Here is a 27,858-nt window from a genome sequence, read left to right on the forward strand (position 1 = left end):
CAGGGCGCCACCCCCGGCCGCCCCGGGGCGCCGCTCGCACCCCGCGCATGCGCCCGGCGCCAGCGCCGGCGCCAAGATGGCGCCTCCCAGCGCCCAAAATGGCGGCGCGCGGCGCGACCTCCGCGCCCGCCTCCAAAATGGCGGCGGAAGGAAAAAGGGGCCCACGGGGGGGTCTTTGGGACGCCTCCGGCCCACGAGGGACCCCCCCACGCCCACGCGGGACCTCCAAGAACGCTCGGGGGGAGCGGCGGAGGAGCACCCGCTCTCTAATCCCCCCCTCCCCGCCATGTCACCGCATCCAAGATGGCGGCACCCACAACCCTCTTGTTGCCATGGCAACCGGACCCATGCCTGAGGCCTCGGAGCAGGCCCGGGCTGCGTAGAAACGAAATAAAGTAATTAAATCTTTAAGTGATTATTTAATTTATATTTTAATTGCTGCGTTCCACCTTAAAGTCCTTGGGCTCCACAACAGCCTTGCAAATAGGCCCAGGACCGGGTCCGGACCCCCAGTCAGGCTCAAGGCCTGAAACCAGGCCCAGGCCTAAGCCGAGGCCCTGCCCCCTTAATCCAGGCCCCCAAAAACCCCCAGGACCCCCAACCCAGGCCCCAAAATCAAGCCCAGCTCCAAATCCTTTAAACCAGGCCCAGGTTCGCACTCAAGACCATGTTTAAGCCCCATAACCAGGTTTAAGCCCAGTAACAAGATCCAGATCGAGGTTTGAGCCCCCAAACCCAGGTTTAAGCCCCAAAACCAGTGCCTGGACCGAGTTTAAACCCCCAACCTCCTCTAAACCCAGTTAACCGCCCCCCAGACCCAGCTTTAACCCCTCCAAGCCTCCCCCAAGCCCAGTTTTAACCCCCACAAAGACACAAACTGAGGCTCCCCTGGGCTCAAGCGAATTTTCTTTATTTCTAAAAAGGGACAAAACCGCCCTACACGGCCTGGGGGGAGGGGTCGGGGGGGGTCACAGGGTCAAGGTCGGGGTCAAGCTCACCCCTCCCCCACCTGCGGCCGCGACTACAACGGACCCGGGGGGCAGCGGCGTCGGAATTGGGATTTTTCTGTCATTTTAGACCCCAAAAAACGGAAGAAACGACCACCAAAAAGAGGAGAAATGCGGTGAAAAACAGCCGGGGGAGGGGCTGGGAATTATCCCCAAAACCAGGGGAAAAAAGGGAATTTTTTAATGGATTTTTGTGGTTATTTTGGGTTTAAGGAATTTTTTTTTTTTTTTGGGCATTTTTGTTTTATTTAAAAAGGACCCGAAAAACTCCAAAAGTGGCAGCAGCGCCGCCCCCTCCCCCCCCCAAAAATCCCAATTTTGGGGTTTTTTTGGGGAGGGTTTCTCACGCTGGGGGTTGGGAAAGGGGGTGGGGGAGGAGGGAGGAAAAAAATCCCCAAATCCCAAAGAAACAACAAAAAAAAACCCCAAAAGAACAAAATTACAAAAAAACCAAATTAAAAATCCCCCAAACAAAAGAATAAAAACTCCCAAATTTTCCCAAAAATGCCCCAAAAAGCAACCCCAAAAAATCCCATATTCCCCCCAAAAAGCCCCAAAATTAAAGGAAAAAAAATCCATTATTGAGAGCCCCGTTAATTAATGGGGGTTCCCTGCTAATTAAGGAGCCCCCATTAATGAGGGACCCTCATTAATGAACCCTAATTAATGCAATTAATGAAGGGCCCCCCATTAAGATTAATTAATTAATGAAAAACCCCTCATTAACAGTAATTAAGGACCCCCTGAGGGGGGAGGGGAGGATTCAGGGTCTCCCCAGTGCCCAACCCCCCCCTTTTCCCTGGGAATTCCCCCAAAATTCATCAAATTCCTTCCAAATCTCCCCAAAACAATTCCAGCATTTTCCAGGGAAATTTAATTAAGGGGAACGGGGGGAGGAGAAGATTTGGGGGGAATTTCTTGCCCCTTTTCCCACTTTTTTCCCCCAAAACCCCTCCCCCAACCCCCAAAGCTTCCCAGCAAGGAAAATTTTCCCATTTTTCCCCCCAAATCTGCCACTTCCCGCCCCTCCCCCACTGGGCTGGGGGTGGGGGGAGGGGCGTGCCCGGTTTTTGGGGACCCCCCCGCCCCTCCCCCACCGCCGAAACGTGGAATTTTTCCCTCTTTTTTTTTTTTTATACAATTACAACAAAATTCTTTCAACAAACTTTAAAAAAAAAAAATTTACATTTTCCATCTTTTTTTTTTTTTGTTTTTTTTTCCTTTTTCCCCCCTCTTTTTTTTTGTTGTTTTTTTTTCTTTTCCCCTCCCCCCTCCCCCTTTTTTTTTTTTTCCAACCCCTCCCCCCCTCCCCATTTCTTTTTCCCCCTTTTTCCCCTCCCCCCCACCCCTCCACCCCCTCCCCAAAATTTTCTGGGAATCTTTTTGGGATTGGCCGCCGCGGCCGGGGTTCACCGGTACCCCTGGTAGCCGTAGTAGTTCCTGTAGTACCGGTCTCTGTCCTGGTAGTAGTTCTGCCACTGGGGGAGGGTTAAACTGGTTAAACTGGGAGGCACTGGGAGGCTGAATCGCAGTAATAAAACCCCAAATCCACCCCTGTCCTGTTTACCCCAAAACCCCCAGGTTTCACCCCAAAATTCCCATTAAAATCCGTTATTCCCTGCTTTTACAACTGGGAGTAAACTGGGAAGGGTCTTACTGGTTAAACTGGGAGGGATGGAGAGGTTGAACCCCAATAATAAAACTCACCAATTCCCCCAATTCCAGCCCAAAATTCCCATTAAAATCAGCAATTTCTGGGTTTTACAACCTGAAGTAATCCTGTAACAACCCCGGTGTAAACCCCAGTTTAACCCCAGCCTAATCTCAGTTTAACCCCGGTGTAAATCCCAGTTTAACCCCAGTGTAAATCCCAGTTTAACCCCGGTATAAATCCCAGTTTAAACCCAGCCTAATCCCAGTTTAACCCCGGTATAAATCCCAGTTTAAGCCCAGCCTAATCCCAGTTTAACCCCGGTGTAAACCCCAGTTTAAGCCCAGCCTAATCCCAGTTTAACCCCGGTGTAAACCCCAGTTTAAGCCCAGCCTAATCCCAGTTTAACCCCAGTTTAACCCCAGTTTAAGCCCAGCCTGAGCCCCGTTTAAGCCCAGCCCCACCTCGCGGTTGTACTGCCGGTAGTAGTCGCGGTATCTGTTGTAGTCGTAGTCGCGGCCGTAGAACCGATCGTCGTAGCCCCGGTAGCGCTCGTAGAAGTTCCGGTAGCCCTGGGAGAGGGGGAGACCGGTTAGAACCGGTAAAAACCAGTTCAGACCGGCGGGAAGCGGCCAGGAAATGACCCGGAAATGACCCAGAAGTGCCAGGAATTGGTCAGGAAGCGGCCGGGAGGTGCCCGGGAAGCAGCAGGAAGTGGGAAATGGCCCCAAACCACCCCAGCAACGCCCGGAATGCCCCGGAATGCCCCGGAGGCACAGGAAGCCCGGGCTCCCCGGCAGGGCCCGAGGCCCCCTTGGCGCTCACCCCGCGGTTGCCGGGCTGCCCCCAGTACTGCGGCTGCTGCTGGCCCCCGTACACGCGGCTGTCGTAGCCCCGGCGCTGCCCCCCCACTGCGGGACGGGAACGGGGCCGGATCAGGGCGGGAGGACGGGAATGCTCCCCGAAATCCAGCCCGAATCCGGCCCAGGATCCCAGCCAAAATCCCGGTATCCTATCCCAAATCCATCCCAAATCCCACCCCAAAATCCCACCCCAAATCCCACCCCTGTATCCCAAATCCATCCCAAATCCCACCCCAAATCCCACCCCTGTATCCCAAATCCATCCCAAATCCCACCCCAAAATCCCACCCCTGTATCCCAAATCCATCCCAAATCCCATCCCAAATCCCACCCCTGTATCCCAAATCCATCCCAAATCCATCCCAAATCCCACCCCAAATCCCACCCCTGTATCCCAAATCCATCCCAAATCCCACCCCAAAATCCCACCCCTGTATCCCAAATCCATCCCAAATCCATCCCAAATCCCATCCCAAATCCCACCCCTGTATCCCAAATCCATCCCAAATCCATCCCAAATCCCATCCCTGTATCCCAAATCCCATCCCAAATCCCACCCCTGTATCCCAAATCCATCCCAAATCCCACCCCAAAATCCCATCCCAAATCCCACCCCTGTATCCCAAACCCATTCCAAATCCATCCCAAATCCCACCCCAAGTCCCATCCCAAACCCATCCTAAATCCCATAAAACCCAGCCCAAATCCCACCCCGGTATTCCGCCCCAAAATCCCTGTGTCCCATCAAAAATCCCGTAAAATCCAGCCCAAAATCCCCTCCCAAATCCATCCCAAATCCCTCTGTTCCCTCTCCACATCCCCCTATCCCATTTCTCCCTTGCTTTTCCCTCCCCAAATCCCAATTTTACCCATTTCCCCCCCGTTTGCCCGTGACCATATCCCTGGCCGCGGTTACGGTTACTCTGGCGGTTCCCAGATCCCATTTTTCCCCCTTTCAGCCCCGTTTTTCCCCCGTTTCCCCCTGGCTGCGGTTGCCGTTACTCTGGCGGTTCCCAGATCCCATTTTTCCCCCTTTCAGCCCCGTTTTTCCCCCGTTTCCCCCTGGCTGCGGTTGCCGTTACTCTGGCGGTTCCCAGATCCCATTTTTCCCCCTTTTAGCCCCGTTTTTCCCCCCGTTTGCCCCTGACCGTATCCCTGGCCGCGGTTGCGGTTCTGCCGGTTGCGCTTGTTGCGGTTGTTGCGGCGGTTCCCGCGCTTCTCCGAGGGCGGCAGCAGCTTCCGCGCCTCCTCCTTCCAGCGCAGCACCAGCGGCTGCGCCTCGTCCCGGCCCAGCTCCCCGAACAGCACCTCGTCCACGTACTCGCTCTTCTCCGGGATCGAGTAGTTGGCTGTGGGAAAAACCCCGGGGAAAATCAGCCCAAAAATGGGAAAATAAAAACAAAAATCCAGCCAGAATCGACGCAAAAAAAAAAGCGGCACCGTGAGTCCAAAAAAGAGGGGAAAACCCCAGGTGTAAGCACCAAAAGCCAGGAAAAAATCCCCTCTGTGAGCCCCAAAACAATGGGAAATTCCACAGTTTACCTGGGAAAAAACAGCGCTGAGTCCCAAAAAATGGGAAGAAGTCGTGGAAAAATCCACACCCATCCCAAACCCAAAATTCCAAAATTTACCCACAAAAAATCCACGCCTGAGTCCCAAAAAAAGGGAAAACTCAAAGAGTTCCTTCCAGGAAAAACATCCCCTCTGTGAGCCCTAAACAAGGGAAAATCCCAGAATTTTCCTGGGAAAAATCCATGCCGTGAGTCCCAAAAAAAAAAAAAAAGAAAAATTCCACAATTTTCTGGGTCGCTTCCAGGGAAAAAAACCCTTCCACAAATCCCAAAAAAGGAGAAAACTCCACGTTTTTCCCCTCATTTTCCACACGGTTCTTCCACAGTTTTCTCATCGTTTTCCATGTTTTTCCTTCCCGTTTTTCCCCACCTTTCATCTCGAGCATGACGGACTCGGGGACGTCGTCGCCCTCGGCCTCGCGGCGCTGCTCCAGGCGCTGCTCCCACTCCGGCTCCGGCGGGACGATGACCACGACTTTCCGGGAAAAGCCCTTGAAGGCCGAGAGCTTCCGGCGCTGCCCCGAGTTGTAGACGTTGCACTGGGGGGAAAACCGGGAATGTGGGGAAAACCGGGAATGTGGGGAAAACACGGCCACTGCGAGGGCTGGGACGGGGATTTGAGCTCTGCCATGAGAACTTTCGGGGCGGTGAGCCCGGACTTTTGAGTTTTCCAAGGATGCCTGGTCGAGGATGAAATGGGATTTGGCGGGGGTGGATTTCCAGGGATTTTTGGGGGGGGGTTATCCTGGGTTTTTGGGGTGCTCATCCGGGATTTTGGGCTCTCCTAGGATAGCCAGCTGAGGATGAAATGAGGATTTTTGGGGGGGAAGTTGTGTGGTGTTTCCCAAGGATTTTTTTAGGGGAATTTTCCTGGGATTTTGGGGGTTGATGAAACGGGAATTTTTGGGGGTGGTTATCTGGGATTTCGGGCTTTCCCAGGACACGTGGTCGAGGACAAAATGTGCATTTTTAGAGGAGATTTTTGAGGTGATTATTCCAGATTCCTGGGGTGGCTCTTGGGGTGGTTCTATCTCGTTTTTGGGGGCGGTTTCCCGGCTTTCTGGGCTGCGTTCCCGGGATCTGGCTGTCCCGGGATACCTGGTCGAGGATGAAGTTGCGGCGGGCGCGGGGGGCGATCTGCACCAGCTTGCTAAGGCACTGCGCCGCCTGCTGAGTCAGCAGCTCCCGGCTCTTGGCGTCCAACTCCTCCGGCTCCGGCCCCCGCGTCTGCCGGGAATCGGGAATGAGGGCAGGGAAGGGGCTGGGGGAGCTCCGGGGGGATCCCAAGGGTTTGAGCCCAGCAGGAGGAGCTGGAGCGGCCTCAGAGAGGGGGGAGAGCCTGGAGAGATCTCTGGAAATCCCAGAAATCCCAAAAATCCCCGAAATCTCATTCCATCCCATTACCCCATGCCACCCCAAGGATCCCATCCCATTTATCCCATCCACCCACCCCACCATTCCCATCCCATCCCCACCCCAGAACCCCCATCCCACCCCATTATTCCCAGTCCATCCCACCATTCCCACCCCCAATTCCCGGGACATCTCCCCGCTGACCCTGAGCTGGTGCAGGACCCTCTCGGTGCCCAGGATGTTGTAGCGCTTGTCTCGGTTTTCCTGGGAATGTTTCTGTGCCCACTGCGTCTTCCCAGAGCCCGGGAGCCCCACCATGAGCAGCACCTGGGGGGGACGGAAATTCCAGGATGGGACACCAGGATTCCCAGTGGACCCACAGAGAAGGCTCAGTACCGGCATTCCCAGCCCAGGACTCCCAGCGGAGCAGCAGCACCGGGATTCACAACGGATCCACGGGGAAGGACCAACACTGGGATTCCCAAGGGATCCAAAGGGAGCTGAGCCAGGATTCCCAACGCATCCAGAGCAACAGGGGACCGGCATTCCCACCGGGATGGGGCCCCACCCCCCATTCCCAGCGCCATTCCCACCCCATTCCCGCTGACCTCGCACTCCTCGGTGCTCTTGGGCCCCGGCGGGGTCCGGACGCGCTCCGGCGCCGGCACCGCGTGGATGAAGACGAAGCCGTCGGGGACGGGCGCGGGCGGCTCCGGGCGCTGCCCGAAGTTCAGCTCCACAGCGCAGCCCTTGCACAGCACGTGCGGCAGCAGCGCCCGCTCCCCCAGGGAATCCTTCGGGATCTGGAACGCCGAGCCCAGATCCTGCCCGTTCTTGGAGAACGACAGCTCCACCAGCTCCGCGCCCTCGAAGTCCTGCGGGAACGGCGGATTTGGGGCAAAAGCCGGCAGGTTTGCTGCTCCTGGCAACGCTGCTCGGAGGCTTTTCCCAGATTTCACGGCTTTTTCCTGATTTTTCCAAGTTTTTTCCCCGATTTTTTCAGGTTCTTCCCGATTTTTCAAATTTTTCCTGATTTTCCCAGGGTTTCCCCCCCAGTTTTCCTCACCAAAAAGCAGCCAATGACATCATAGATTTAGGGAAAAAGCGATCACATTTCCCACTCCTAGCAACACCCCTTTGTCATTTTCCACCAATTTTCCCTGATTTTTCCAGATTTTTTCTTAATTTTCCCTGATTTTTCCACATTCCCCCCCCCATTTTTCCAAATTTTCCCTGATCTTCCTAGGCTTCTCCCCCAATTTTTCCACATTTTCCCCTAATTTTCCCTAAGCTTTCAGCATTTTCTGAGGTTTCCCCCCAGTCTTCCCTGTTTTTTCCAGGTTTTTCCCATTTTTTTCCCATTTTCCCCTGTTCCCTCACCGCGAAGCAGCCGATGACGTCGTTTTCCCCGAAGCTCTCCCCGAATTCCTCGAATTTCCCATTTTCCACCTTCAGCCCCCGCCCATCGAAGCCATAGGAAAACTCATCCTCGCCTGGAACGGGGCAAAACAAATGGGATTTGATGGATTCCAATGGATTTTGGGTTAGATTTTGGGGTGGATTTGGGGATTTTGGGGTGGATTTGGAGCTCTCACCCAGCTGGGAGTGGGAGAAATCCACGGACCAGCCCACCCGGAGCAGCGGCACCTCGGAGCTGCCCTCCTTCATCGGGAGATTCTGTGTCACCTGCAGGGGGAAATTCGGGATTTGGGGCAGGGAAAGGGCTAAAGTGGCAGCAAAAATCTCTAAACGGCCCTAAAAGGCCTAAAACCCCCCAAAATAGGCACAAAACCCCTAAAACCGACCGTAAAACCCCTAAAACAGATCCCAAAAGGTCCCAAAATGCCCTCAAAAGTCCTAAAATTGACCCCAAAACCCATGGAAAGTGTCCTAAAACCAGCCAAAAATGCCTCAAATCCCCCCCAAAAGACCCTAAACCCCCCAAGGAAACCCTCAACCCCCCCAAAACCGCCCCAAAATTCCCTTTTTGCCCCCCTCTACCCCCCTCCCTCCACTCCCCGGTCAATCCCAGCTCCCCCAGCCCCATCCCAAGGAGTCTTTTCCCAATTCCCCCCGGATCCCGGGGTCGCCCACCTTGGCCTGGAAGCAGACGCGGCCCCGGGTGACGCCGTGGGTGCTGCGGGCGCCGGCCCAGAGCCCCGGGAAGCGCTCGGAGAAGAGCGGCTGCCCCCCGTAACGGTCCCGGCTCGCCCGGAACTGCAGGTCCGACGTGTCTGCGGAGACAATTCCTTGATTCCCATCCCAAACCCCGCCGAAGCCCATGAAATCGGCACCAAAATCCCTTAAATTATCCTAAAACTCCAGCTGGAATTGAGGCAGAGCGGCCTTGGATCCGAAAACGGCAGAAATGGCTCAAATCGTCCCAAAAATCCACCTTGGATTGAGGCAAACCCACCTGAAATCCCAAAACTCCTCAACTTCTCCAGAAACCCACCTTGGGTTGAGCCGAATCCCCCTCAAATCATCCCAAAAAATTCCCAAATCCCACAAAAACATCCATACAGTTCAAAATCCATCCCCCCTTCCCTAAATTCTCCAAAAACACCTCAAATCCCAAAACAAGTTTGTCAATTCATCCCAGAAATTCCCGAAAATTCCCAAAACTTCCTGAAATTCCCGTACAGGTGTCGAGGATCACGAGGGTCTCGTCCTCTTCCCCCTCTGGCGGCTCCTCCTCTGGTGGCGGCGGAGATTTGGATCTGTGGGATGGGGGGAAAAGCCCAAATTCTGGAGGGGAAATCCCAAATCCAGGGGGTAGAAACTTCTGGGGATCCCAAAATCCCTGGGAATTATTTTTGGGGGCCCCAAACTCCCAGAAAATCCCAAAATACACAGGAATTATGTGGCTCCCAAACTTCCAGGCTCTCCAGTGTTTGGGATCCCAGTTTTTGGGGGTCCCAAACCCCCAGGAAACCCCAAAATCCTTGGGAATTCCCTGATTTTGGGAGTCTCAGGGGTGATCCCAGCTCTGGGGAGTGATCCAAGCTCTCCAATCCTTTGGGATCCTGGTTTTTTGAGGTTCCAAACCCCTCAATAATCCCAAAATCCACGGGAATTCCCTCATTTTGGCAGCTCTGCAGAATCTCGGGAGCGATGCCGACTTTGGAAATGCCCTCGATCCTTTGGGATCGCGGCTTCAGGGCTCCCCAAACCCCCCGAAAATCCCCAAATCCCCGGAATTCCCTCTCACCAGCTGCAAATTCCCGGATTCCGGGAGCTCTGCAGAGCCTCTGGGGCGACCCAGGCCCTCCAACCCTTGGGGATCTCGATTTCTGAGACCCCAAACCCCCCAGAATTCCCAGAAAATTCCCAAAATTCCGGGATTCCCACCGGCTGTTGTAGGCCTCCTCGCGGAACTCGTGGTAGGCACGGCCGTGCTCGTCCTTCTCGTCCCGCAGCCGCTTCACCCCGCGCCGCTCCCCCTCCGACCCCGCCGCCTTGGATTTCTCCTCCTCATCCCCTGCAAAACAGCCCCGAATTCCAGGTTTTCCCAAGGAAAAATAAACTGGGAAAAACTCCGGCGTTGCCAGGATGAAAACGTGGCGGAAATTGTGCTAAATTCTGCTAAAAAAGTGATTTAAAGCCAATTATTCCAAGGCGACCTTGGAGTTTTAATGGATTTCCCAGGCTTTCAAGGTTGAAATGTGGCTAGAAGTCCAATTTTTTCCTCAAAAAGGGACTTAAACCAAGATACTCCATGAAAACTTTGGGTTTTTCCGGTTTTCAGAGTGGTGAAATGTAGTAAAAATGCAGACTTTTTTCTCTTTAAAAAATCAACTGAACAGGGACACTCCATGAAAATTTTTGACTTTTAACAGATCTTCCTGCCTTTAGAGGCCAAAATTAGCAAAAAGTACAATTTTTTTCCTCAACTGAGACATTCCATTAAAATCTTTACAGATTTAATGCATTTTCCAGCCTTTAAAGTGCAAAAAAAGTAGCTAAACTTCCAATTTTTCTCCTTAGAAGTGAATTTAAACAATGTATCCCATAAGAATTTCCAAGTTTTAAAACGTGGCTAAAATTCCAATTTGTTTCTTAAAGAATCAACTAAACCAAGACATTCCACGAAAACTGAACATTTTTAATGGATTTTCCCAGTTTTAATCCCAATCTTTTCCCCAAAAATGCTCCAAACCCTTCCTGTTGTTTCTCCTCCCCATAAACACGAATCCAAAGGGATCAAACGTCCCAAAACCGGTGGAAAATTGGGATTTCTGGCCAAAATTAAACCCTGGGAAGCAGAAATTCCCACCTGGAATGTGGGAATAGGTGAAAGAAATACCTACAAAAAATACTTGAAGTCCTTAAATAATGAAAATTTCCACTGGGATTTTCCATGGAAAAGGAAAAATTTGGGATGAAAATCCGCTGGTTAATTAAAAACCAGATAATCCCAATTAAAAATTGGTTAAATCCAACAATAAAATCCAAGGAAACACCAAAACTTCCCAAATTTTCACTTCTTCAACCAAAAAGAAAAAACAAACCCAAAACCTCAAAAACTTGGAAATATTTCCATAAAATACAAGTTCCAATACTTTTCCAATACCCCATAATACGAATTTTTCAACTTTTATCCCATAAAAATCGAAGTTTGGGATAGAAAAAGGAATACTTTCACTTTATTCCCAACAAAATCCTGTCCCCGAATGATCCCTGCCACTAATCTCTCCAAAATCAGGATTTTCCCCTCAAAATCCAGGATTTTCCCCTCAAAACTCAACATTTTCCCCTCAAAAATCAAGCTCTTTCCCTCAAAACCAGAATCTTCCGCTCAGAAACCAGGACTTCCCACCCCCAAACGAGGATTGTTCCCTCTAAATCCCTAAACTTTTCCCAAACACCACAATTTCTCCTTAAAAAAACGCCCTGATTTTCCCAACACTTTCCCTCTGGACTACTCCTTCAAATACAACACTTTTCCTCTCCAAATCAGGAATATTCCCCCCCCAAATTAAGAAAAAGTAAGATCTTTCCCTCCAAAACCTGAGTTTTCCCCACATCCCAGATTTTTTCCTTAAAAACCCAGGATTTTCCCCGACTTTCCCCCCCAATCCAGGCTCTTTTCCCAAAATCCAGAGCAAAACACTCGGAATTCATTAATTCCAGTAATTCCATTGATTTTCCCCCCAACCCGCAGCTCCAAAGAAACTCCAAACTCAATTTTCCCCCGTTTTCCCCAAAATCCCGATTTTCCTGCTCCAATCCCAACTCTGAGGCAGCGGGAATGAGATTTAATCCCAAATTTTGGCCTTCCCAGACGGAAGAAATCCCCCCCCCAAAATCCTTGGGATCCTCCCACCAAAATGTGGGAATAGGGGGGCTGGGATGAGGCCGGAATTGGGATTTATGGGGGGGAAATGGGAATGTGGGGGAGGGAAGGAGATGAGGAGTCCCTCCCGGGGATCCTTCCCGATGATCTGGGGGCCCCTTCCCGGTTCTTCTCCCGGTTCCGGAGGTTCTTTTCCCGGTTCCGGGGGTCCCTCCCGAGGCTCCCCCATCGCTCACCCGCCTGCGCTTCCTCCTCCTTGGCCTCGGCCGCGGCCGCTTCGTCCCCGCTGGGCGCCTCCTCCGGCGGCCGCTCGGCCCCGTTCACGCCGCCGCCGCCGCCGCCTCCTCCCTCGGCCCCTTCAGCCTCGGCCTCGGCCGCCGCTCCCTCCTCCTGCGGCGGCTGCAGCGGCTCCGACCCCGCGGGCTCGGCCGGGGCCGCCTCCTCTTCCTCCTCCTCCTCCTCCTCCCCGGGGGGGCCGGGCTGGGCCGGGGCCGCCTCGGGGGCCGCGGCGGCCGCTTCGTCCTCATCCGCCAGCAGCGCTTCCTCGTCCTCCTCCTCCTCCTCTTCCTCTTCCTCCTCCTCTTCCTCCTCCTCCTCCTCCTCCTCATCCCCTCCGTGGGGCCGCCCGCCCGGGCCTCCCGCCGGCCCCGCTTCCCCTCCGCAGCTCGAGGCCGCGGCCGGGCCTCCCCCGCCGCCGCCGCCGCCGCCGCCTTCCTCGGGCCCCGCCGCCAACATCTCGGCGTCCAGGGCCTCCTGCAGCCGCTGCGCCAGCTCCACCTTCAGCCCGCGGGCGTCCAGGCCGCGCCGGCCCAGCTCGGCCCGCAGCTCGGTCACCTTCAGCCGCTTCACGTCCATGGCGGGGCCGGTGTGTGGGGGGGGGGGGGGGGGGGAAAGGGGACACGGGGCGGGGGGGGAAGGGAAGCGGAAGCGCGGGCGCGCTGAGGCGGCGGCGCCGAGGCCGGAGCGCGAGGCCGGGCCGGGCCCTGAGGCCGCGGGGCGGGGACTGGGGGAGGGAAGGGGCGGAAGGAAGGGGGCGGAGAAGGGGGGGGGGAGAGAGAGCGAGAGCGCGAGGCGGGGCCGCGGGGGAGCCGCCGCCGCCGCTCGGGGCGCGGGGTGGGGGCGGCCGGAGCGCGGAGCGATCGCCGGGCCCGTCCCGCTCCCGCCGCCGCCGGCGCCGCCTCAGCCGCGCCTGCGCCGCCGCCGCCCGACGCCGCGCCCCCCCTCGCGCCGCGCGCCGCCGCTCCGCGCAAGCGCCGCGCCTGCGCGCCAGCGAAAACCCCGCCCCCGCCGCCGCGGCGCGCACGCGCGGCGCATGCGTGGGGAGCGCGTCACGCGCCGCGCGCAGGCGCGGATCCCCCTTCTCACCCCCCTCATGGCGCTGCCCCCCCCCGCCTCAGCCCCACCTACGTGCGCAACGGTCGCTGCGAGTGTGGCGGCGGCTTCGCCCCCCCCGCCCCGCGCGCGGCCCGCGCGAGCCGCTCGGATTTTCTGATTGGTTCGGATCGCGCTGTTCTGCCCAGCGACGGCGAAAAGCCGCGCTGCCATTGGTTGGGAGGGCCAAGGGGGCGCTCGCCTCACTCGCGGTTTCCCGCCCGTCGCGCCGCCGCCATTTTGTTTCGGTGGCTGAGGGGGGAGAGCGCGGAGCCGCTGGTGGGAAGGGAAGGAAAAACGGGTAAAAAAAGGTGTAAAATATAGAAAATAAATAAGATTTGTTCAGTCCGATATTGGGCGCGGGCGCGGAAAAAGCGCTGAGGCGGAGACTGGGCCGCGTTTCCCTCAGGAAACCTGCGTGGCTCCCCCCTCGCTCCTCCCCGCTCCCGTCACGGATCTATTTAATAAAACCTTCCCAATCCCCTTACAGATTGCCCTTAACATTATTAACATTTCTTACTGTCGTGATAAAACTCCGAATTCACCAAGAAAGTGCCGAAATGAGGCAGTCTGACCCCAAAAGAGGCGCGGGAGCGCGGGGAAGACGCCGCCATTTTGCGGCGCGCTGTGAGGGAAGGTGAGATAAGGAGCTGAAGCCTCCGAGCGCCGCCGCCTCAGCGAGAGCAGCGGGACCATCGCGACACGAAACCGGCCGCGGTACCGCGTTGTCACGACACCGGGGCCGCACAAATCGGCTTTGTAAACTTCATTACTCTATCTTTTACCAATAAAAGGTCCCCGTGAGGGGTGCACCGTTCCCGGAGGCACTGCAATACCGGGACGATGCGCGGAACGGAGGGAGCAAGCTCCGGGTCCAACTCCCGAGCCCAAAAATCCGTTTAATATGAAGTCCTCTCATCGAGGACGTATCAGATATTAAACTGATAAGAACAGATACTACACTTGATCTTAGCCAAAAGGCCGAGAAGCGATACCAGCCACCCTCTGTACGCACATCCCAACCCCGTACGCGCCTCCTCGACCTCACGGTCAGGCCCGCGGCGCCAATGCAGCCTCCCCGACACCACCCTCGGCTCTTTCCCCATCTTTTCTGGTACCTTTCGCTCGCTATTCCAACGATTTCATCCCCCTGAACCCCGAAACCCCCCGTGAAAAAGACTCCCATGATGCCCTTCTTTCCGCCCATAGATCTAATTTGCATAACCGCACTCCTCATTCAAGCAGAGCAGGCGGTTTTGGGTCACGTGTTTAATTAGCATAATCAGAATCCTATATTTGCATATTCATACCCCAATTCGAGTTGGGCCCGCCCCTTCTCCCCACTCCTCGGCTCTGGGGCATGGGGGGAACTGGTCCAGGGGGAACTGGGGGGTCCCTCCTTCCCCCCGGGGGTTTTGGGGGCTCAGGAGGCGCTGCCGGCGGGGGTATTTCCGATCCCGCTCGGCTCCTCCCGCCCCTCGCCCTCGGAATCATTCGGATATTTCCGATCCCACTCGGCTCCTCCCGCCCCTCGCCCTCGGAATCATTCGGATATTTCCGATCCCGCTCGGCTCCCTCCGCCCCGCCTCTGGCCATCGCTGCGCTCGGGTATTTCCGGCTGCGCTCGGCTCTTTCCGCCACCCCCATAGAGAACCATTCTCCAGCAGCATCGTCGCATCACCAGACTCCAAATTAACGCTTATTAAGCTCCTCCCTCTAATTACAGCCCATTATCCGCCCCGCCAGCTACTCAGCAATCCGCACTAACCCCCTAGAGGCCACTTGCACCCCTAAACCCCTTTAAACACTTCAAAATTGCCCATAAAACAGGGTCAACAGAACCCCCAAAATGCAGTGAAAAAAGCTCAAAACGCCCCGAAATTGTGAGAATTGGATCCAAATTCCTTTATTGGGGTTCAGGAGTTGGCATTGGGGCCCTTTTTCTTGCCAAAAGTGGGCACAACGTTGACAAAGCGCCGGTTGTACTGCATGCGCCGCTTGGCCCGCCCCGTCTTCTTCTTCTTCTTCTCCTGCTTGGCCACCTGCAAAAAGCAAAAAACCGGGGGTCAAGGGGGTCCCCAAAACCCTGGGAGGGTCCCCAAGACCCGTGGGGGTCCCCTAAACCCAGGGGGAGCCCCCTCAGCGCTCACCTTGGGGGTCTGGCCCCTCACTTTGCCAGCGCGGGCGAGGGAGCCGTGGACTTTCCCTAGGGAGAGGAAGGAAATTGGGGTGTTGGGAGGGGTTCGTTTTGCTAATTAACACCCCAGTAATTAGCGGCCCCCCCGGAATTACCCCCCAGCAGGCGCGTGGAGAGGTCCAGGGTGGCGAATTCGGGGAGGGGGCTCTGCCCCAGCACGGTGTCATCGTCCAGGGGGGTCCCAGCGTGGAGCAGCACTTGGTCCTCGGGGGGGACCCCCGAAAGCTCGGCCACCCTCTCCTGGCGGGGGGAACAAAGAGGGGGGTCAGCACCCCAAAATCTGAGGGGGTTTGGGGAGGGGGACACCCCAAATTTGGGGGCTCACCTTGATCTGGGCGAGGGTCTCGGAGCCGGAGACCTCGAGGGTGAGGAGGGTCTGGCCACGGATGAAGAGCTGCATGGTGGGGGCTGCAGGGGAAATTTGGGGGGGTTGGGAGGGGTCCCCAATGCCCAAAAATAGGGGGGAACCCCCTGGAAAGGGGAGGGGGACCTCCAGGAAAGGGGGGGGAGGTGAGGGAGGGGTGGTTTGGGGGGTCTGGGGTAGTTTGAGGGTTATTTCTGAGGGGGTGAGAGGTGTTTTGGGGGGAATGAGGGTGTTGGGGGGGGTTGGAGCGCATTTTGGGGTGTTTTCAGGGCGTTGTGGGTGTTTTGGGTGGGATTGTGGCTGTTCTGGGGGCGTTTTCAGCCACCTCTCCCTCCCACAGGGACTTTGTCACCTGGCCTGGGACCGTGGGGACAAAGGGCTGTGACGGGGGGGGGAACACACTGGGGGTCCTCTGGCAGCACCCGGGTGCCCCCCACCCTCAGAGCTGCCCCCCAATGACCCCCCCCCAAGGCCTCAAAGGCCCCCCCACAACCCCTATCACCCCCCCAAGCCCTCACAGCCCGCCCAGACCCCCAAAAACCCCCACCTGCTCCTGCAGCCCCCCCAAGCCCTCCAATAACCCTCCAGACCGGACTGAACCCCCTCAGAGCCCCCCAAACACCTCCCCAGGCCCTCCCCCACCGCCCCAAGACCCCCCCACCCCCCAAAAGACCCTCCTAAAACGCCTCCAGAGCATCCCTGCAACCCCCTCAGAGCCCCCCCAAACCTTCCTTGAACCCCTCCCGACGCCCCAACACTCCCATAGCTCCCTCCAAGGCCTGCAGAGCGCCCCGCTCACCTCAAACCCCCTCAGAGCTCCCCCAAACCCTCCCCATCCCCTCCCCTGCCCTTCACCCGACCCCCTGTATGCCCCAAACCCCCCCCAAAACCCCCATCCCGAACCCCCCGGCCCGGCCCCACCTCAGCGGCTCCCTCACGGCTCCGAGCGCGGCGCGGAGAGAGCGCGCTGGCGTCACGCGTACGTGCGTGCGTGCTGCGCGCTGACGTCGCGCGCGCGGAGGGCGGGAAGCAGGAGGAGGAGCCAAGATGGCGGCGCTGGCGGCGCTGGGGCGGAGGCTGCGGGCGCTGGGCCGGGGGGCCAGGGGGGTGCAGGTACCGCACAGGGACAGCTTTGGGGGTTTGAGGAGCTTCTCCGGGGGTTGTGAGGGGGTGCTTGGAGGGTGCAGGTACCGGGGCAGGTCTGGGGGGAGTTGTGATGGGTGGATTTGGGGCATGAGGGGGGAATTGGAGAGGGGGAGATTTGAGGGGGGGGGCTTTAGGGGTGAGGGGATTTGGGAGGGGGGGCGTTTAGGAAGGGGAAATTGAGGTGGTCCTGAGGAAGGGGGCATTTGGGAACAGTCTGGGGGAAGGGATTGAGGGGGCTCAGGGAGGGGGGTGGATTTTGGAGGGTCCTGAGAAAGGCGCTGGGGAGAGCGAGGGGGGGTTTGGGGGGAGCACGGGACCGGGGGGGCCTTTGGGATGGAGTAATTGGGGAGGGGGAAATGGGAGGGGGTCTCTCAGGGCAGAGATGATTTTGGGGAGGGGTCCCCACAGACCCCCCCGGGCCCCCCCCGCTATGAGGAGTCGACGGCCGAGTTCGGGTTCGTGGAGCGGCTGCTGCCCCCCACCCGCATCCCCGACCCCCCCCCGCACCCCAAATACCCCACCCCGTCCGGCTGGAGCCCCCCCAGAGGTCAGCGACCCCGTGGGGGGCATTGGGGTTTGGGGAGGGGGGATTATTTATCCCAAAACCAAAAGTAATTAACGGGGCTTATTCAGTGTGAGAAGAGTCTAAGGAGAGCATTAATGACTTTGTGGGGGGACGCTTAATTACCCTGGGGTGGTTAATTACCCGAGGGGGGGGGGGCCAAAATATTGGGGAATTCCTGACCCCAAACCAAGTAGAGAAGAGGATTTATTTACCCCAAATCGGGTTGAATTCCCCCGGGGTCAGTTTAATTCCTTCGGGGGGCGTGTTAATTACCCCTGGGGAGTGTTAATTACCTCTCAGCCTCCGTCCCCCCCCCAGGGCCCCCCCCAGAGCTGCCTTACTTCGTGCGGCGCTCGCGGCTGCACAACCTCCCGGTGTACCTGGGGCTGCGGCAGGGCCGGCGCCTCACGGCCCTGCGCCACATCCACGGCGACATCTGGGTGAGTGGGGGGCTCGCGGGGGTCTGGGGGGGCCCCCGGGGGTCCCGCTGACCCCCCCCCGTCCTCCCCCAGGCGCTGGAGCGCGACCTGAGGGCGTTCCTGGGGTCCCTGGGGGTCCCCGAGCCACAGGCGCAGGTGAACGAGGTGACGGGGACGCTGCGGCTCAGGGGGCACTGGGGGCCCGAGGTGCGGCGCTGGCTGCTCGAGAGAGGCTTCTAGGGACCCCCAAAGCTGCGGGGACCCCCAAAGCTGCGGGGACCCCCACAGCTGCCCGGGGGACTCCCCAGTCTGCAAGGGATCTGCTGTGGATGCACCTGGAGTGTCCCGAAATGGATCCTGGACAGCGCAAAATCTGTTGGGGGAGCTCAAAACTCACTGGGGGAGCTTGGAATCTGCTGGGGCACCTCCTGATCTGGCTGGAGCACCCCAAAATCTGTGAGGGCATCTCCAAATCCAGCTGGAGCACCCCAAAATCTGTGGGGGCATCTCCAAATCCAGCTGGAGCACCCCAAAATCTGTGGGGAGCACCTCGAAATCCACAGAGGAAGCTTGGAATCCATCTGGGCACCTCAAAATCCACGTGGAGGCCGCTGTGGCCACCCCAAAATCTGTTGGAGGCACCTCAGAACCGCTGGGGGAACCCTGAAATCCACGAGGGGCAGCCCGAAATCCACCCTGGGGTATCCCAGCATCTGCTGGGGGCCCCCCAAGAATGAAACAAACCCCCCCAAAATGGAACAAACCCCCAATAAATGCCTCGGGTAACTCCTCACAGCCTCTTTATTTACAAACCACCCCCCCCCAAATTTTGGGGGAGGGGTCCCACAAACTGTACAGGGGGGTTGTGCCGGGGGGGATCAGGGCGGGCGGGGGGCACAGACCCCCCCTCAGCTCTGCCCGTAGTAGTGGCTGTAGCCCCAGGGGCTCTGGTAGCCGTAGGTGCCGTAGCCATGCTGGGGGGACAAAAAGGGGGGGGATGAGCCAGGGGACCCCTCTGGAGACCCCAAAACCCCCCCCAAAAACACCCACCTGGTACCAGTAGTTGTAGGAGGGGTTGGTGTCCCCCCCTGAGAAGTTGAGGGGCCCCAGGAGCCCCGAGGGGTCGTCGGGACGGAGCCGTTTGTCATCGGGTTCTTCCGAGCTGGGGGGGGGAAAGGGGGGAAATTTGGGGGGAAAAGGAGGAGGAATTGGGGGGAAAGGGGGGAATGGGGAGGGGAAAATGGGGGGGACAGAAATTTGGGGGGAGAAGTGAGACATTTGGGGGGGAAAAGGGGAGAAATGAGGGCAAAAAGGTGCAAATTCGGGTGAAAGGCAGCAAAGTTGGAATTAAAAGGGGCGAGAGTGGGACAAAAAGGGGCAGAACTGAGGGGCTAAAAATGCGGGAATTTGGATAAAAGCGAGGAGAACTGGGGTCAAAGCGGGGGCCCGATTTTGGGGCTGACTTTGGGGGGCCCCGGGGGTCTCACCCGTTCTCGGGCGCCCGTTTCCGGGCCGCGTGCGCCTTCAGGATCTTCTGGTGCTCATCGTAGGCCTTGAGCAGGCTGGGGAGGGGGCAGCGCTCAGGGGGGAGCCCCCAGACCCTTTTTGGGGTCCCCCCAGGGCGTTTATCCCCCGAACCTGTGGATGCTGGAGCCGAAGTCCTCGAGGAACTCGACGCGGCGCTGGGAGAAGACGAGCTTGGCCTCGTCGGGCAGGGGGCTGCGCAGGGCGCGCTCGAAGCAGCTCATGGTGTTGCCCTCGTTCTGCCCCACGTCCGCCCCGAACTCCATCTCCAGCAGGTTGGCGTGGAGCCGGGCGTTGTCCTGCCCCAGCCGGGCACAGGTGGGTGTTGGGGGGGGAATTCGGGGTGTCCAAGGGGTGTTGGGGGGGTCCTAGAGGGGGGGATTTGGGCACCTTGGGGGGCCCTGGGGGGAGTTTGGGGCAGGAGTTTGGGTTGGGGGCACCCAAAGGGTACCCAGGGGAGTTTAGGGGATCCTAGGGTGGTGTTGGGGTGCCCAAAGGGGGTTTGGGATTCCCACTTTTTTCCCCCTGACTCCGATCCCAGAACTCCCCGGGACCCTTCTCCCGCTCACCGGGTCCTTCTCCAGCGCCTCCACGAGCACCTTCCGGGCCTTGCCCAGGTTCTTCTGCACCTTGCACACCTGCCGGGCCAGTTTGACGGCGTAGAAGGAGCCCAGGGGCAGCCCCTCGTTGGCCCTCATGGCCTCGAGCAGCAGCGCCTCGGCCTCGGCCACGCGGCCGTGCCGGCGCTCCAGGCTCACCCGGCGCAGCCGCACCATGGCCAGCCCCGGCACCGCCGCCTCGAAGCAGCGCAGGATGCGCCGGGCCTCCTCCACGTTCCCTGGGAACGGGGAAAAACGGGAGAGGAAGGGAAAAAAAACGGGGAAAAATGCGGTTATTGGGATCCCCACGGCAGTTACGGGGTCCCACAGGGGCGTTATTGGGGTCCCCGGGCCCGGCACCGCCGCCTCGAAGCGGCGCAGGATGAGCCAGGCCCCTTCAGCATTCCCTGGGATTGGGGAAAACGGGGAAAAAAGCGAAGAAACGGGGTTATTGTGGTCCTTGGAGCAGTTATAGGGTCCCACAGAGGAGTTACTGGGATCCCCACGTTGATTTTGGGGGTCCCTGGATCACTCTGGGGTGACCTTTAAGCCCCATCCCCACCTCAGAGTGCCCAGTCCCGGCCCCAAACCTGAAAAGGGGCGGTTCCGGGGCCATTCCCGGATTTTGGGGGCTCCCCCGGGCATTTGGGGCTCCCTGACCTTGCTTCTCCTCGAAGGCGGCCCAGAGCAGGTGGATGTTGGGCTTGCGGGGCAGGTGGAAGCCGCAGGCCCTCTGGAAAACGCTGCGGGCGCCCGGCACCGTGCGGGACTCCAGGTAGCGCGTGTACTGCGGGAAAAACGGGGGAAAAAGGGTGAAAAACGGGAGAAACGGGGGAAAACGGGGGAGAAAATGGGAATAACGGGGGGGGAAAAAGATGGGGGAAAGGAGAAGGGAAAGGAAAGGAAGAACATAGAGAAGGGTGAGGAAAAGGGGAAGGGGAAATGGGGAGAAAAGGGAATTTTGGGGGAAAACGGGCGCCGATTTTCGAAAAGCGGGGATTTTTTTGGGGGGGAAAAGGGGAATTTTTGCCGGGAACGGCCCCACCTTGACCCAGAACTCCTCGTAGAGGGCGCAGGCGATGAGGCAGCGCTCGAACAGGACGATGCTGCGCTCGTGGGACCCCGCGGCCACCTCGAAGTCCAGGTACTCGCGCCAGTTCCGCAGCTGCGCCCGCTCCAGCGGCTTCACGTGGAAGTACGGCCGCTTGATCTGCGGGATTCCAGGGAATTGGGGGCATTCCGGGGGGATTTTATGGGGGATCCCAAGGTGGAGTCCAAAAGGGATTCTGGGGGGGGTTAAGGGGGGATCCTGAGGGGGCTCAGGGGGGATTCCAAAGGAGGTTCCGGGGCCGTTCCAGGGGGATCCCGTCCTCTTCCACCCACCCCGTCCTCGAAATTCCAGCGCTTGCTGACTTCGGCCTCGTTCTGGGCGTAGATTTGCTGCCTCATGGAGATCACGAGCTCCCGGATCTTCTCCTGGTCCAGATCCTCCTGGGAATGGCGGGGCCCGGGGTTAAATTAACCAACGGAAAAAATCCTTTAATTAGCGCTGCCAAACCAACACTTCAGTGCCAATAAACGAATAAAGGAATCAATCAACGCATCAGCCCAGTTAACGGAGGTTTCAGCCCCCATAAGCTGTGGGGAAAAGCGGAATTCCCGTTTTTCTGGGAACATTCCGGGGGTACCTGAGCCTCGGGCGGGCCCTTCCCGGCCAGGCCGGGGGGGGGATCCTCCCCCGGGGGCGCCTCCGGCCCCTCCGGCTGCGGCTGCGGCGCCTTCGGAGCCGCGGGGTCGGAGCCGAGCTTGGAGCGCACCCAGAGCAGCTCCTCGGGGGACAGGATGGCCCGGGGGGGGGTTCTGCAGCACGTGCTCCTTGAACCTGGAATTCCACAGGGATTCAGGGATTTACTGCAGGGATTTGGGCATCTCCCACCCAAATTTAGGGACCTCCCGCATGGATTTAGGGATTTCCCGTGGAAAATTCAGGCGTTCGCCACCCAGATTTAGGAACTTTTTTCTAGGGGAAATCCCAGGAATCCCAAGGATTTCCTGATGGAATCCCAGGAATTCCAAGGTGGAATCCCGAGGCTTTCTGGGGGAGTCCCGAGGTTTTCCAGGGAAATTCCAGGTTTTCTGGGGGAACCCCACAAACCCTGAGTGTTTCCTGGGGGAACCCCGTGTTTTCCCAGGCTTTCCCCTGGCAATTCCCGAGGTTTTCCCGGGGTCTTCCCGGTGCATTCCCGGCGTTTTCCCGTACTTCTCCCAGTGGTGGCTGTAGAGCTGCGTGGGCATGGACAGCAGGCGGTCGTAGATGGCGGTGACGGCGCGGAGGTCGCCGCGCTCCCGCTCCCACTCCACGTACGATTCCCAGAGCTTGTCCGAGCGGAAATCCATCCCGGCCGCCGCCACGGCCGCCTCGAACGCGCTGGGGGGACAGTGGGCGGTCAGCGGGGGACACCCGGGAAGGGCCGGACACGCCCCGGGGAGGGCCGGACACGTCCCAGGGAGGGCCGGACACATCCCGGGAAGGGCTGGACACGTCCTGGGGAGGGCCGGACACGTCTGGGAAGGGCCGGACACGTCCCGGAAGGGCCGGGCATGTCCTGGGGAGGGCTGGACACGTCCGGGAAGGGCCGGACACGTCCTGGGAATGGCCGGACACGCCTGGGAACGGCCGGGCACGTCCGGGAAGGGCCGGACACGTCCGGGAAGGGCTGGACACGTCCGGGAAGGGCCGGACACGCCCAGGGAGGGCCGGACACGTCCTGGAAGGGCCGGACACGTCCTGGAAGGGCTGGGCATGTCCTGGGAACGGCCAGACACGTCCGGGAAGGGCCGGACACGCCCAGGGAAGGGCCGGACACGTCCTGGGGGGGCCGGACACGTCCTGGGAAGGGCCGGACACGTCCTGGAAGGGCCGGACTCACCCGCGGATGCGCTGGGCGGTCTCGGGCAGCGCCGGGTCCAGCGTGGACTGCAGGAAGGAGATGTAGTGGATCCATAAATCCATGCTCAGCGGGATGGACTGGAGACCCCGCTCCAGCACCTGCGGGGACACCGGGGGTCAGCTGGAAACACCTGGGGGCTCCTGGGGGTCACCCGGGGGATCCTGGGGGCTCCTGGATTTTCCCTGCCAAACCCAGGGAAAAAGGAACATTTCCTGCCTCCAAAAAAGGAGAAAAGGGGGAATTTTTTCCCCCAAAACCAAGGAAAAAAGGGAATTTTCCACTCCCAAACCCTGGAAAAAAGAGGGATTTCTTCCCCCCTCCCCCCAAAATGGCGAAAAGCCTGGATTTTCTTCCCCAAAAACCGAGGAAAAGGAGGGGCTTTCCCCTGCTGAAACCTCCCAAAAAGGGGGGAAACGGGGGATTTCTGCCCCAAAACCAGGGGAAAAACGGGGATTTTCGCCTGCCAAGCCCAGGCAGGAAGGGAAGGGCGGGGATCTCGCCGTGCCCACCTCCTCGGCGCGCCGGGCGCTGCCCAGGCGCCGCTCCATGTCCGCGTACTTCTTCCAGTAGCCGTAGCAGTAGGGGTAGTGCAGGAAGAAGGCGTCGAACGCCCGGCGCGCGGCTCCCAGCAGGTTCTGGGCACGGCCCGGCGGCACCGGGAGAGCCACAGTCAGAACCGGGGCGGGGGCTCCGCACCGGGGGGGCTACGGGGGAGGCTTCACGGAAAAGGGCGAGGCGGGGGGGTCTTACAGGGAAAATCGGGGGTTTTATATGGAAAACCAGGGTTTTTACATGGAAAATTGGGGTTTTTATATGGAAAACTGGGATTTCTACACGGAAAATCGGGGTTTCTACAAAGAAAATCAGGATTTTTATATGGAAAATCGGGATTTCTACACGGAAAATTGAGATTTTTATATGGAAAATCGGGATTTCTACACGGAAAATCGGGGTTTTTACACGGAAAATTGGGATTTTTATATGGAAAATTGGGACTTCTACATGGAAAATTGGGATTTTTACACTGAAAATTGGGATTTCTACAAGGAAAATTGGGATTTTTATACGGAAAACTGGGATTTCTACACGGAAAATCAGGATTTCTACACGGAAAATCGGGGTTTTTCCAGGGAAAATTGGGATTTCTACACGGAAAATCGGGATTTCTACAAGGAAAATCGAGATTTTTATATGGAAAATTGGGATTTCTACACGGAAAATTGGGATTTCTACACAGAAAATTGGGATTTTTACACGGAAAATCGGGGGTTTTACACGGAAAATTGGGATTTTTACATGGAAAATCGGGATTTCTACAGGGAAAATCGGGATTTCTACACGGAAAATTGGGATTTTTGCATGGAAAATCGGGATTTTTGCATGGAAATTTGGGATTTCTACACAGAAAATCGGGATTTTTATATGGAAAATTGGGATTTTTACAAGGAAAATTGGGATTTCTACATGGAAAATTGGGATTTTTACAAGGAAAATTGAGATTTTTACACGGAAAATCGGGATTTCTACAAGGAGTTTTAATTAAGGCTCATTTTGGGTTTTAATGGGGCTGGGGATTGGGGGTTGGTAATTAGGATTTAATGAGTTATTAATTATGGTTTAATGGGCCTGGGGTGACTAACTGAGACTTAATGGGGGCTGTGAATGGGTCTGAAGGGGTGTTAATGAGCCTGAGGGCTCAGAGGATCTCATTAATGGCTCTGGGGTTATTAATCAGGCCATTCACGGGTCTGGGGGCTCCGGGCCATCACTAACGGGCCTGAAGGGCCGGTTTTGGGTCTGGGGGGGCACTGATGGGTTTGGGTGGGCACTTTTTGGCTCTGGGGGTTCATTAATGGCTCTGGGCGCTCATTAATGGGTTTGGGCGTTCATTAATGGCTCTGGGGTTCATTAACGGGTTTGGGGGTTCATTAATGGGTTTGGGCGTTGATTAATGGCTCTGGGGCTTCATTAATGGCTCTGAGCATTCATTAATGGCTCGGGGGTTCATTAATGGCTCGGGGGGTTCATTAATGGCTCGGGGGTTCATTAATGGCTCTGGGGGTTCATTAATGGCTCTGAGCATTCATTAATGGCTCGGGGGTTCATTAATGGCTCTGGGCATTCATTAATGGGTTTGGGGGTTCATTAATGTCTCTGGGGTTCATTAATGGCTCTGGGGGTTCATTAATGGGTCTGGGCGTTCATTAATGCCTCTGGGGGTTCATTAATGGCTCTGGGGGTTCATTAATGGCTCTGAGCATTCATTAATGGCTCGGGGGTTCATTAATGGCTCTGGGCATTCATTAATGGGTTTGGGGGTTCATTAATGTCTCTGGGGTTCATTAATGGCTCTGGGGGTTCATTAATGGGTCTGGGCGTTCATTAATGCCTCTGGGGGTTCATTAATGGGTCTGGGGGTTCATTAATGGCTCTGAGCATTCATTAATGGCTTGGGGGTTCATTAATGGCTCTGGGGGTTCATTAATGGGTTTGGGGGTTCATTAATGGCTCTGAGCATTCATTAATGGGTCTGGGCGTTCATTAATGGCTCTGAGCATTCATTAATGGCTCTGGGGGTTCATTAATGGGTCTGGGGGTTCATTAATGGGTTTGGGGGTTCATTAATGGCTCTGAGCATTCATTAATGGCTCTGGGGGTTCATTAATGGCTCTGGGGTTCATTAATGGCTCGGGGGTTCATTAATGGCTCTGGGGGTTCATTAATGGGTTTGGGGGTTCATTAATGGCTCTGGGGGTTCATTAATGGGTCTGGGCGTTCATTAATGGCTCTGAGCATTCATTAATGGCTCTGGGGTTTCATTAATGGGTTTGGGGATTCATTAATGGCTCTGGGGGTTCATTAATGGGTTTGGGGGTTCATTAATGGCTCTGGGGTTCATTAATGGGTTTGGGGGTTCATTAATAGCTATGGGGTTCATTAATGGGTTTGGGGGTTCATTAATGGCTCTGGGGTTCATTAATGGGTTTGGGGGTTCATTAACGGCTATGGGGTTCATTAATGGGGCACCTCCTGCTCCACGTAGCCCAGCAGCTCGGTCCAGGCACCGAAGTCGTGGGGGTTGCCCTGGGCCGCCCCCCAGAGCCGCTCGAACTCGGGGGGGAACGGGGGCGGCGGCTCCTCCTGCGGGGGCTCCGCGGGGGGGTCCCGGGGGGGCTCCTGCGGCTCCGGGGGGGCCCCGTTGAGGCTCTGCGGGGCGGGGGGAGGGGCGGCGGCGCCGGGCTCCGGCTCGGGGGGCGCGGGAGGGGGGGGCTCTGCCGAGGGGGCTGGGGGGGATGGGAGCAAAGAGAAACGGGGGGCCACAGTTAATGGGGGGGCTGAGGGGAACCCAGCCCTGCCCCCCAATTCATCCCCGGCCCCCCAGTGCCACCTGCCCCCCGCAGCCCCCTCAGGCACCCCAAAATCCCCTCAGAGCCCCCAAACCCCCTAAGATCTCGCCCCCCCTCAGCCCCTTCCTCACCCCAAATCTCCCCAGCCCCCCTCAGATCTCCTGAGATCTCGCCCCCCGCCTCACCCCAAATCCCCTCAGGCGCCCCCATTACCTCAGACCCCCCCAAATTTCCCCAAATTCCCTCAAATTCCCTCAGACCCCTCCAAGCCCCCTCAGATCTCGCCCCAATCACGGCCCCTCAGCCCCCTCCTCACTCCCGAGGCCCTAAGGCCCCCCCATTACCTCACCCCCCGCCCGCTCCCGGGGTCTCACCGCCGTCCCCGTCCCCATCCATCTCCCCCCCGGTCCCGCCGGGGCCGCCCGGCCCCTCCTCGGGCGCCTCCGCCGCCATCGCGCCGCGCGGGACCCGGATGTGACGGGACAGAGCAGCCGGCGGGGCGGCGGCGCCGCCTGGCGGGCGGGAGGACCCGCAGCGCGGCCGCCCCAGCGGGGTAACGGCGGCGGGAGAACCATGGAGACGGGACCGGCGGCCAGAGCGGCTTCCGGTGCCGCCAGTGAAACCATAGAGACGGGAAGGAGAGGCCAGAGCGGCCGACTGGGAACACACCGGTATAAACCAGTACAGGCGGCTTCGCACCAACCGTGAAGACTTTGGTGCGTGGGAAACCAGTACAAACCAGTAAAAACCAGTACAGGGGGTGGGAAACGAGAATAAATCAGTAAAAACGGGGCGTTGATCACAGATGGAAACTTTGAGGGGGGAGAACTATAGAGACGAGGGAGGGAGCGCGCGCCCCCTGGCGGGCGGGAGGAGCCGAGCTTTACTGCAACCTTTATTGCCGTATTTACATCGGAGCTGTTAAAAATTTGTACATTATTTACAAATTAAATAATTCCGCCACCGGTTTGGGGTGAAAAGGAGCGATTTTGGGGTCCAGCGCCCCCCGGGCCGGCTGCTGGAATGGTCCCTCCCCTCCCCCTCCTCGTGGCTTCACCCCAAATGAGGAAATTTTGAGGAATCCACCCAAAAAACTCAAAACAGACCCGGCCACGAAAAGCTATGATTTTGGCTCAAAATGGGTAAAAAACCAACACAAAAGGGTTAAAAATCAACTCCCCAAAGCGGCGCCACTTCGTTATTGCCAAATTCCTCATTAATCCACTCAAGCTGGGGCCAAAACTACAAAAAAAAATTAAAGGAAAGAAGAAAAAAAATCCGCCTCAAACCCAAAAATCCCATTTTTGGCTCCTTTTTGCCCCAAAACTCCGCCACCCTTGGCTCCTCCCCCCCCCCCCCCCCCCGCCGCCGCCGTTTTGGTGCAGAAGTCGCCGTTTTCCATCGATTCCGACCGCGGGTTTGTGGTTTTTCCCTGAGAATTTGGGGTTCCAAGAGGCACTGGGGGCGCGGCCGCTCCGGAATCGCGGCGGAATGGCCAAAACCGGGCGGTTCTGAGGTGGGATTTGAGCCAAAACTGCCTGGAAAGGAGCAAAACTGAGCAAAAAAATTGCAATCCCGGCTGTGGCAAACCAGTAAAAACCAGTTTGGGGACTGGGGGGGGTCGGATCTGGGGG

The 27,858-nt window shown here is 57.6% G+C and overlaps 4 protein-coding genes and 1 non-coding gene across 5 annotated transcripts; 1 reads left to right on the top strand and 4 right to left on the bottom strand.

The window, feature by feature from the left end:
• Positions 1–2,374: 2,374 nt before the first annotated feature.
• Positions 2,375–12,630, bottom strand: HNRNPUL2 (heterogeneous nuclear ribonucleoprotein U like 2). The gene is made up of 14 exons (XM_032094841.1): positions 11,978–12,630; positions 9,797–9,926; positions 9,089–9,165; positions 8,540–8,679; positions 8,041–8,131; positions 7,826–7,938; positions 7,054–7,320; positions 6,650–6,772; positions 6,191–6,319; positions 5,463–5,631; positions 4,670–4,870; positions 3,484–3,569; positions 3,123–3,230; positions 2,375–2,485 (listed from the first exon to the last, which is right to left on the bottom strand). Exons 1-14 carry the CDS (start codon positions 12,594–12,596, stop codon positions 2,417–2,419), a joined length of 2,322 nt encoding a protein of 773 aa, XP_031950732.1. The 5' UTR covers positions 12,597–12,630; the 3' UTR covers positions 2,375–2,416.
• A 1,284-nt stretch (positions 12,631–13,914) lies between these two features.
• LOC116437340 lies at positions 13,915–14,105 on the bottom strand. The gene has a single exon (XR_004237257.1). It is a non-coding gene; the product is annotated as a U2 spliceosomal RNA (small nuclear RNA).
• An 888-nt stretch (positions 14,106–14,993) lies between these two features.
• Positions 14,994–16,694, bottom strand: FAU (FAU ubiquitin like and ribosomal protein S30 fusion). Its single transcript, XM_032094955.1, has 5 exons — positions 16,595–16,694; positions 15,635–15,717; positions 15,405–15,549; positions 15,263–15,318; positions 14,994–15,154 (listed from the first exon to the last, which is right to left on the bottom strand). The coding sequence occupies exons 2-5, from the start codon at positions 15,707–15,709 to the stop codon at positions 15,029–15,031; spliced, it is 402 nt and encodes a 133-aa protein (XP_031950846.1). The 5' UTR covers positions 15,710–15,717; positions 16,595–16,694; the 3' UTR covers positions 14,994–15,028.
• An 11-nt stretch (positions 16,695–16,705) lies between these two features.
• On the top strand, positions 16,706–18,592 carry MRPL49 (mitochondrial ribosomal protein L49). Its single transcript, XM_032094948.1, has 4 exons — positions 16,706–16,786; positions 17,228–17,366; positions 17,703–17,824; positions 17,897–18,592. The coding sequence occupies exons 1-4, from the start codon at positions 16,721–16,723 to the stop codon at positions 18,041–18,043; spliced, it is 474 nt and encodes a 157-aa protein (XP_031950839.1). The 5' UTR covers positions 16,706–16,720; the 3' UTR covers positions 18,044–18,592.
• On the bottom strand, positions 18,587–26,129 carry LOC116437210 (pre-mRNA-processing factor 39-like; the record flags this gene model as incomplete). The annotated part of the gene is made up of 13 exons (XM_032094808.1): positions 18,587–18,777; positions 18,854–18,965; positions 19,291–19,365; positions 19,442–19,626; positions 19,897–20,165; positions 20,587–20,713; positions 20,972–21,136; positions 21,310–21,417; positions 21,544–21,808; positions 22,187–22,354; positions 22,857–22,975; positions 23,387–23,512; positions 25,905–26,129. Coding segments are annotated over 13 exons (2,010 nt in total), but the record flags the coding sequence as incomplete, so codon positions are not given.
• Between the last annotated feature and the right edge of the window lie 1,729 nt (positions 26,130–27,858).

This window comes from Corvus moneduloides, chromosome 34 (assembly GCF_009650955.1).
Source record: "Corvus moneduloides isolate bCorMon1 chromosome 34, bCorMon1.pri, whole genome shotgun sequence".
Taxonomy (NCBI): Eukaryota; Metazoa; Chordata; class Aves; order Passeriformes; family Corvidae; genus Corvus; species Corvus moneduloides.